Consider the following 10445-nt stretch of genomic DNA (forward strand, 5'->3'; position numbering starts at 1 on the left):
TGTGTGATGGGGCTGTCAGGTGTTAGGAGATAGGAATCGAGAGGATGATTCATGTGACTGCCTTTATCTTCCACTACATCCTCTTGCCTGAGACTTGTGAAGGCTGCCATACTGCAGTCTAGAAACTGTCCCACTCAGGAAGGCAGTGACACACGCACAGCGCAGAATCCACGAGAGACACGAAACTGAATGAGCAAGCCGACCGATTCAGCGGCAGGCGCCAATGTGGCAGGCACTCGCTAGGCGCGTCGAGCGGGTAGACCGACGGACGGACCTCAGGAGAAGGAGATGCCCGATGAGAAAGATAGAGGAGGAGAGAGACGAGAGATGACTGAGAGAGAGAGACGCAGAGAGAGAAGAAGGGAGAGAGAGAGAGAGAGAGATCGAGAGAGAGAGAGAGAGAGAGGAGAGAGAAAGAGAGAGAGAGAGCAACTCAAATTCTACCAATCTCACAGCTCTGCAAACTGTACCAGTGAAGAGAGTAGAAGGACTATATCTGGAGAACTAGAGAGCCAAATCACTCTCTATTAGAGTGTGTAGAGGGTATTTGAAAGCAAATTACGACTCCTCTTTAAATCAGCGTATTCCCCCAAAGATCAGTTGTCCTGAGTCTGCACAACATTGCCAGGACCTAGGATTAAGGGAGACTCAAGTTTTTTAAGTACTATTTCTCTTTGACACAATGATGAAAATAATCATGGCCTTAAACCTTCAAGCTGCATACTGGACTATTCCAACTAACTACTGAAGAGGCTGCTTCCTTGGCTTGGCCCTGCCTATGTTGAACATAATAAACAGCTCTCTATCCACCGGAGTGCACCAAACTCACTAAAAAGGGCAGTAATAAAGCCTCTCTTGAAAAAGCCAAACATTGACCACAGAAAATATAAAAAATAACATCGCCTATATCGAATTCTCCATTCCTCTCAAATTTGAGAAAAAGAACTGTGCACGGCAACTTCACTGCCTTCCTGAAGACAAACAATGTATACAAACGCTTCAGTCTGGTTTTAGACCCCATCATAGTACTGAGGACTGCCACTTGTGGAAGTTGGTAAATCACCTTTTAATGGCGTCGACCAAGGCTCTGCATCTGGCCTAGTGCTCCTAGACCTTAGTGCTGCCCTTTGATACTATCGATCACCACATTCTTTGGAGAGACTGGAAACCCAAATTGTCTACACGGACAAGTTCTGGCTGGTTTAGATCTTATCTGTTCGGAAAGATATGTTTGTCTCTGTAGATGGTTTGTCCTCTGACAATCAACTGTCAATATTCGGTGTTCTTCCAAGGCTCCTTTTTAGGACCACTATTGTTTTCACTATATATTTTACCCTTGTGATGTCATTCGTCGAAAACATAATGTTAACTTTCACTGCTATGTGTAATGACACACAGCGTGATATCATTTCATGAAACATGGGTGAAGCCCCAAAATGCTTTCCCTGGAAAACCTGTGTTTCAGGACATAAGGAAGTGGATGGCGGCAAATGTTCTACTTTTAAACTCGGACAAAACAGAGATGCTTGTTTAGGTCCCAGGAAACAAAGAGATCTTCTGTTGAATCTGACAATTAATCTTGATGGTTTGTACAGTCATCTCAAACAAAACTGTGAAGGACCTCGGTGTTTACTCTGGACCCTGATCTCTCTTTTGACAAACATATACATTTCTCCTTATGGAGCTCCATTTTTATGGAATGTCCTGGCTATCCATGTGAGAGACGCAGACTCAGTCTTCAACCTTTAAAGTCTTTACTGAAGAGCTTATCTCTTCAGTAGGCCCTATTGATTGAGGTGTAGTCTGGCCCAGGAGTGTGAAGGTGAATGGAAAGGCACTGGAGCAACGAAACCGCCTTGCTCGTCTCTGCCTGGCCGAGTTCCCCTTCTTCCTTAATTAAATTTGATTGATTTGTGTGTGTGTGTGTGTGTGTGTGTGTCTAACCTTTGTGTGTCTGAGCGTAGCTCTCCTCCCTCCCCAGGTCGTCCCAAGTCCAGGTGTTGCTCTAAGACCTGCTGTCTGAACTCTGACACCTGGTACTGACGATCCTCCTTCTCCTGGCGAAGCATCCGTTGCCGCGCCAACCAGCGCTCTTCCTCATTGGTCCGCTGGAGCATCATGGCGGCGGTGAGCCCCGCCCCTACGCCGCCGGGCCCCAGGTAGAGGCCATGGGCGGAGACCAGGCCGGGAACYCCGTGATGTGATTGGCTCAGGGAGGAGTGGAGGCCTGGTGGCATTGGCTTAGGAGCTTGGAGGGCGGGCTCTTTGGTTTTGTCTGAGAAGAGAGYGAAAATGTATTTTTATCCTGATTATTGAAGACCTATATCAGTGTGATGTGAACTGTTTTTATTGAGGTGACACAGGTCATGGAAATATTTTCACTGGTACAATATGAAGATAGGCAGAACTGTGCTTGAGAGTTTTGGAGGACGGTGGGGTGGTGTTGTGTCGTACCTGGCCGGTTGGGGGTGAGTCTCTCAGGCTTGGTTCTGTCCTCCTGTCCTCTCATGGCATGGAGCTCAGCCAGGTAGTGACTCTCCATTGCCTTGGACTGTAGCTCCTTCTCTCTCATCACTCTCTCCTTCTGCCTCTCCTTCTGCCTCTCCATCTCCCTCTCTCTCTCTCGCTCCTTCTCTCTCTCCCGCTCCCTCTCCCGCTCACGCTCTCTCTCCCGCTCCAGCTCCTTCTCTCTTTCTCGCTCCCTCTCTCTTTCTCTCTCCCGCTCCTTCTCTCGCTCCGCCTCACGCTCCCTCTCTTTCTCGCGCTCTCGTTCACGCTCGCGCTCCCTCTCTCGCTGCCGGAGCTCATCTTCCATCTGGAGCCTGTAGAAGAGAGACATTAGGGAAGAGAGAAGGAGAGAGAGACATAAGGGAAGAGAGAAGGAAAGCGATGTAAAGAGAGAGAAGAAAGATATTATAGCTGACCATTAAAACACTCAGTGAGAAAGACATTGAAAGACTTATTAAAAGACCAAACAGACAATTTCCCATTTGGTGTGTGTGTACACTATATGTGTATGTATGTGTGTGTATGTATGAGTGTGTAGAAGAGGACAGTACCTTTCAGACAGTCTCTCAGACTGCAGAGCGGACAGTGAGGCGTGTGTGAGGTCCCCAGGGTAGCGGACCCCCTGCAGGTGCATGTGGACAGCAGAGGGGTGCAGGGGGGGCAGGCCTCCCCCTCCTTGGAGCTGGTAGAACGGTGACCTCAGAGCTGATAGACAGAACGGATCATCCATCCTGAGAGAGAGGGGGGGGGAGACCAACAGAGAGGAGGGAATTGAAAGGAAAGATAGAGAGGGAGAGAGACAAAGAGCGAGAGAGAGAGAGAGACAGAGCGATGGAGAGGAGGGAGTTGAAAGGAAGAGTGAGAGAGAGAATAGAATAGTGAGTGTCCCAGTTAACCAGTGTTTACATCATTAACCTGAGCTGTGTGTCTCCATAGGAGGGGACATTAGAGGGTCAGCCAACCTGTCAAATAACCTCAATCAACCCCACACAGCACACTGCTGACAGCAGCCACACTTCACTCTCTTTGGATGTGTGTGTGTTTGAGAGAGAGAGAGAGAGAGAGAGAGAGAGAGAGAGAGAGAGAGAAAAGGAGAGACAGAGAGAGTGTGTGTGTGTGTTGTCAGTCTGATGTCTGTGTCTGTCTGTCTCTCCGTGGCTCATCTCCTCATTAACTCCATTACTGGGCGGTGTGTGATGGCTTCTGCCCTCCTCTCCTTCTGCTGTGCTGCTGACATAGCACGGTCATGCACCCTGTCCCATAGCCTACAGCACACAGCACATCAAACCCACACACACACGCAAGCACGCCCACACACACACACGCCCGCAAATGACAGGATCGAATCCTAACTAAGCACTACCTGTCTCCATCAATTCTAACCCTTGTCATCAAACTGTCTGTCCACAGAAAAAACGACTAGAGGCTAACTGGGGCTGTCTTCAGCATCCCTGGAGGTAGTAGCCACTGACAACAACACCAAACACTAGCTAGCATGTTTTTATCCCTAGCCTTGAGTGTTAGCAACCACTGGAAACTGAAAGAGTACCAAAGACTAGAGGCTAACTGGAGCTTTAGCATTGGTGTCATTTAAAACCACTGAAACAGTATCCAACACTAGAGGCAATCCAAAGGTTCTGTTAGCACCGCTACCTAGCAGCAGATCAACGAGTGTTGTCCTGACTCACCTGTAGGGGGCGAAGGAGGAATGTGGCAGGTAGGAGGGATGGTAGTAGGCGGCGGCGGCGGCGGGGTCCAGGCCCAGGGGCAGTCCAGAAGGCATGCGGAGGTCCTCGGCCGTGGCGTAGGGGCGGAACCCCCGCAGGTACTCCTCTGGTACACCACCAGGGGGCACTCCATGGGGCAGCTGCCTGGGCAGACTGGTGAGAGGAGAAGGAGGGAGGAGAGGGAGAGAGGGAAGGAAGTATATAGGAATAATGAAGGAAGATGAGGGGTAGGGAGAGGAGGGAGAGAAGGAGGGAGGGAAATAGGAAGCGAGGGGATTGACTTAGTTAATTGTATTTGATCATTAGAAATACACCTTATAAAAGACAGGGTAGGACAGAGTGTACTGTCAGCGCTGTACTGTACAGGCAGTGTTACTGACTTGAGGGGCTGGAAGCGTGCGTCCTGCATGACAGCTCCGGGGCTCAGGCCAAAGGCATAGGGGTTTCCCATGAGGTGAGCAGGGACTGAGGGGCCACCTTTCTCCTGCTGGTGGGGCGCCTCTGCTCCCAGACGCTCCCTACTGACCCCACGAGGGCCCGAGTCAGTCTGAGAGAAAGAGAGAAATAGAGAGAGTGAGAAAGACAGAGGGGAGGGAGAGAGGGAGAAGCACAGTCTTAGTAATTGTTCCCGGGGGCCTGTGACCGACACGGTTGTTCACACACATGGACCACATCCTGGGGATGAGAGGAGGGAAGAATAGGCCCCTCCCTCGATCTCCTGCTGCCTCCTTCCTTTCTCTCTTCTGGCACACCCCACCCATATTCTCACACGCACACACACACACACACACACACACACACACACACCACACACACACACACACACACACACACACACACACACACACACACACACACACACACACACACAACACACACACACACACACACACAGAAATGGAGGCTCTCGTCATACTAAGCAAGGCTAGTCATCTGCTCTCTGAAGAGGACACCGTGAAATGGAGGAAAATCAACAGTCACAGACATTCCTCAGCACCAAGCATACACTAGTTCCTTTACACTGCTCACATACTCTACTGCTGCTACTGTTCTCTTACTTAACAGATGGAAACAGTCTTTTCAGGACATGAGTGTAGGTGTGGGTGGAGACACTGAAGCAGTAGTAGGAGCCTCCTCTACCCAGCACACTGACTGTGATCCTGACAACAGAGCAGGAGTGTGTGTCTGGAGATGAGCCATGCAAGAACATCAACTGGCGGTGAAAACAAAGCACAGCCAGCATCTGCCCTCTCTCTTCTCTCTCCTCTCTCTTTCTCTCCCTCTCTCTTTTCTCCCTTTTCTCCCTCTCTCTTTCTCTCCCTCTCTCTTTCTCTCTTTCTCTCCTCTCTCTTTTCTCTTTCTCTCCCTCTCAATTTCTTCTCCCTCTCTCTCTTTCTCTCCTCCCTCCCCCTCTCTCCCTCTCTCTGGCAGCATTTCCTGGGATCACTTCCCATCTCACAACACAGACATAAACACACTGTTTCAGCCCAACAAAGGCAACCTGCAGAGAAGCTTTGGTTTGTCCAAGCCTACATATCACTTGCAGTAATTTAGTCCAGGGTATGGAGAGAGGGAGAGTGCAGAAGACAGTATTTAGTCCAGGGTATGGAGAGAGGGAGAAGAACAGTATTTAGTCCAGGGTATGGAGAGAGGAAGAAGAACAGTATTTAGTCCAGGGTATGGAGAGAGGGAGAAGAACAGTATTTAGTCAGGGTATGGAGAGAGGGAGAAGAAACAGGTATTTAGTCCAGGGTATGGAGAGAGGGAGAAGAACAGTATTTAGTCCAGGGTATGGAGAGAGGGAGAGGGAGAAGAACAGTATTTAGTCCAGGGTATGGAGAGGAGGGAGAATAACTGTATTTAGTCCAGGGTATGGAGAGAGGGAGAAGAACAGTATTTAGTCCAGGTATGGAGAGAGGGAGAAGAACAGTATTTAGTCCAGGGTATGGAGAGAGGGAGAAGAACTATTTAGTCCAGGGATGGAGAGAGGGAGAGGGAGAAGGAACAGTATTTAGTCCAGGAATGGAGCAGAGGGAGAATAACTGTATTTAGTCCAGGGTATGGAGAGAGGGAGATAACTGATATTTTAGTCCAGGGTATGGAGAGAGGGAGAGGGAGAAGAGCAGTATTTAGTCCAGGTGAATGAGGAGGAGGGAGAAAGAACAGTATTTAGTCCAGGGTATGGAGAGAGGGAGAAGAACAGTATTTAGTCCAGGGTATGGAGAGAGGGAGAGGGAGAAGAACAGTATTTAGTCAGGAATGAGAGAGGGAGAATAACAGTATTTAGTCCAGGGTATGGAGAGAGGGAGAAGAACAGTATTTGTCCAGGGTATGGAGAGAGGGAGAAGAACAGTATTTAGTCCAGGGTATGGAGAGAGGGAGAAAAACAGTATTTGTCCAGGGTATGGAGAGAGGGAGAGGGAGAAGGACAGTATTTAGTCCAGGGTATGGAGAGAGGGAGAAAACGTATTTGTCCAGGGTAGGAGAGGGAGGGGAGAAGGACAGTATTTAGTCCAGGGTATGGGAGGAAGAGGGAGAAGAACAGTATTTAGTCCAGGGTATGGAGAGAGGGAGAAGAACAGTATTTAGTCAGGGTATGGAGAGAGGGAGAGGGAGAAGGACAGTATTTAGTCCAGGGTATGGAGAGAGGGAGAATAACAGTATTTAGTCAGGGTATGGAGAGAGGGGAGAGGGAGAAGGACAGTATTAGTCCAGGGTAGGAGAGAGGGAGAATAACAGTATTTAGTCCAGGGTAATGGAGAGAGGGAGAGGGAGAAGACAGTATTAGTCCAGGGTATGGAGAGAGGGGAGAAGAACAGTATTTAGTCCAGGGTATGGAGAGAGGGAGAGGGAGAAGGACAGTATTTAGTCCAGGGTATGGAGAGAGGGAGAATAACAGTATTTAGTCCAGGGTATGGAGAGAGGGAGAGGGAGAAAAGGACGAGTATTTAGTCCAGGGTATGGAGAGAGGGAGAAGAACAGTATTTAGTCCAGGGTATGGAGAGAGGGAGAGGGAGAATAACAGTATTTAGTCCAGGGTATGGAGAGAGGGAGAATAACAGTATTTAGTCCAGGGTATGGAGAGAGGGAGAGGGAGAAAAGCACCATGTGTGGCTGGGTTCAAGGGCTCTTGGAGAGAAACAGAAGAGGGAGAAGGAAGGGGGTAGAAAGAGGTAGGGAGAGGATGATGGTAGAGAATGTCTAGGGATGAGAGTGGTTATTCCCTCTCTTCTGCACCCTCCTCTCCCCACACACCAGATAATAGGAGAGGTGAGAGCTAGGGTACTGTTGCCATTAAAACACTTACAAAGGCAGGGGAAGGAGGTAGGAAACTGTCCTGCTAAATTAACCCCAAGGATCCCTGGGAATAGAGGTAGGCTTTTCTACATCACTGTGTGTGTATTGTATGTTTGTGTGTGTGTACAGTATGTGTGTGAGTGTGTGTGTGTGTCTCTTTCCACTGTCACTGAGAAAACACAACCCATTTAGTCCCATTTACCTCTACCACCTGTCCCATTATGCTCACCCCTTCAAACCCTTACCCCCACCCCCTCTCCCAGCCAATGACCTGGGGTGACACTGACGCACTAACAGTTCATATTAAATGCCTCTAATGTTTGCCCCTCGTTGTTAAACATGCTTCACTGAGCAGCCAGGCACAGTGGCCCCAAACCCCCACACCAAGCCCCGCCTCCCCAGTCCCCCCTCCTGCCCTAATGGCTGTGTTAGCGTCAGGGAGGTGGGCTCTCCCTCCCCGATGAGCAGCCAACTGGAAAAGTGGTTCAGATATGTCAAAAGAACTCAAAATCAGAGAGGCCAGGAAAACGCAAGACGCCTCCATCCCGCTCCCCCTCTATCCTCCTCCACCCTCCTTCTTCAACCCTCTCTCTTCTTCTGCCTCCTCCTCCCTCCCTCTCTTCCTTCATCTCTATCCATGGAGCAGTAAACGGTGGCTGTCTGGAGACAGTACAGACCTGCCTATTAGCAGGCACTCTACTGTTATTTGTGGCAGGGCTGCTGACATTTAGCCCATCTCGCCCNGCACAGAGTGAACAGAGCTAGCCACGCCTAGCCCCTAATATCCCTGTAAATCAAGGAGAGAGGCTACGCTACGTTGGTGTGGCAGTGCCTGTCTGTCTGCCTGCCTGTCTGTCTGTCTGCCTGTCTGTCTGTCTCCTCGCTAGTCACCACCGTGAAATGGCTGCGTCTATTTTTAAACAACATCTGTTAGAGAGCCACCAGGAAAAGAGGCTTTGTGTGTTTCTCTGCCTCTCATCCGGCTGTTCTGATGCATCTTGATTCAATCATGACCCCACAGAGTGTTGGGAAGAATGTCTTTTCCTTGTTTTAATGTGAGCCTGAATAGTGTTGATAACAGGCAGCAAAAGCTGAAACTGGTATTTTAAAATGTGTCCTTTCAAAATTATTATTTGATTCACAGTTAAAGTCAGAAGTTTACATACACTTATGTTGGAGTCATTAAAACRCGTTTTTCAACCACTACACAAATTTCTTGTTAACAAACTATAGTTTTGGCAAGTCGGTTAAGACATCTACACCCCTTWAAAAAATTAATAAAAAATAAAAATAAAAGAAACTTACTTTGTGCATGACACAAGTKATTTTTCCAACAATTGTTTACAGACAGATTATTTCACTTATAATTCACTATATCACAATTCCAGTGGCTCAGAAGTTTATGTACAATATATCCACATCATTTTCCTTCCTCATGAAGCCATCTATTTTGTGAAGTGCACCAGTCCCTCCTGCAGCAAAGCACCCCCACAACATGATGCTGCTACCCCCGTGCTTCACGGTTGGGATGGTGTTCTTCGGCTTGCAAGCCTCCCCCTTTTTCCTCCAAACATAACAATGGTCATTATGGCCAAACAGTTCTATTTTTGTTTCATCAGACCAGAGGACTTTCTCCAAAAAGTACGATCTTTGTCCCCATGTGCAGTTGTAAACCGTTTTCCGTCTTTTTTNGCACAGAGTGAACAGAGCTAGCCACGCCTAGCCCCTAATATCCCTGTAAATCAAGGAGAGAGGCTACGCTACGTTGGTGTGGCAGTGCCTGTCTGCCTGTCTGTCTGTCTGCCTGTCTGTCTGTCTGCCTGCCTGCCTGTCTGTCTCCTCGCTAGTCACCACCGTGAAATGGCTGCGTCTATTTTTAAACAACATCTGTTAGAAAGCCACCAGGAAAAGAGGCTTTGTGTGTTTTCTCTGCCTCTCATCCGGCTGTTCTGATGCATCTTGATTCAATCATGACCCCACAGAGTGTTGGGAAGAATGTCTTTTCATTGTTTTAATGTGAGCCTGATTAGTGTTGACAACAGGCAGCCATGTTGAAAATTGTATTTTAAAATGTGTCCTTTCAAAATGATTATTTGATTCACAGTTACATACAGTATCACAATCAGTTCTGTTCCTAAAATGAAAATGCAGTGACTTCAACTGATGACCAATTTCAAAGACAGATTAAAACCAAATCATTTTCTAATGAATCAAATCACATGTTATTTGTCACATGCTTGGTAAACAACAGGTGTAAACTAACAGTGAAACACTTACTTACGGGCCCTTTTCAACAGGTGTAAACTAACAGTGAAACACTTACTTACGGGCCATTTTCAACAGGTGTAAACTAACAGTGAAACACTTACTTACGGGCCCTTTTCAACAGGTTAGTAAACTAACAGTGAAACACTTACTTACGGGCCTTTTCAACAGGTGTAAACTAACAGTGAAAAACACTTACTTACGGGCCCTTTTCAACAGGTGTAAACTAACAGTGAAACACTTACTTACGGCCCTTTTTTCAACAGGTGTAACTAACAGTGAAACACTTACTTACGGGCCATTTTCAACAGGTGTAAACTAACAGTGAAAAACTTACTTACGGGCCCTTTTCAACAGTGTAAACTAACAGTGAAACACTACTTACGGGCCCTTTTCAACAGGTGTAAATAACAGTGAAACACTTACTTACGGGCCCTTTTCAACAGGTGTAAACTAACAGTGAAACACTTACTACGGGCCCTTTTCAACAGGTGTAAACTAACAGTGAAACACTTACTTACGGGCCCTTTTCAACAGGTGAAACTAACAGTGAAACACTTACTTACGGGCCTTTTCAACAGGTGTAAACTAACAGTGAAACACTTACTTACGGGCCATTTTCAACAGGTGTAAACTAACAGTGAAACA

At 47.7% G+C, this 10445-nt stretch overlaps 1 protein-coding gene across 1 annotated transcript in view; it reads right to left on the reverse strand.

Moving 5' to 3' along the window:
• LOC112075526 (genetic suppressor element 1-like) overlaps positions 1-10445 on the reverse strand; it is a 34933-nt gene that overhangs the window by 2885 nt on the left and 21603 nt on the right. Inside the window, 5 exon segments of the mRNA XM_024142512.2 lie at positions 1945-2275; positions 2455-2822; positions 3060-3239; positions 4197-4388; positions 4616-4782. Of these exon segments, the coding sequence (XP_023998280.1) occupies positions 1945-2275; positions 2455-2822; positions 3060-3239; positions 4197-4388; positions 4616-4782 (1238 nt within the window).

This window comes from Salvelinus sp. IW2-2015, unplaced genomic scaffold (genome assembly GCF_002910315.2).
Source record: "Salvelinus sp. IW2-2015 unplaced genomic scaffold, ASM291031v2 Un_scaffold3220, whole genome shotgun sequence".
NCBI classification, from domain to species: Eukaryota; Metazoa; Chordata; class Actinopteri; order Salmoniformes; family Salmonidae; genus Salvelinus; species Salvelinus sp. IW2-2015.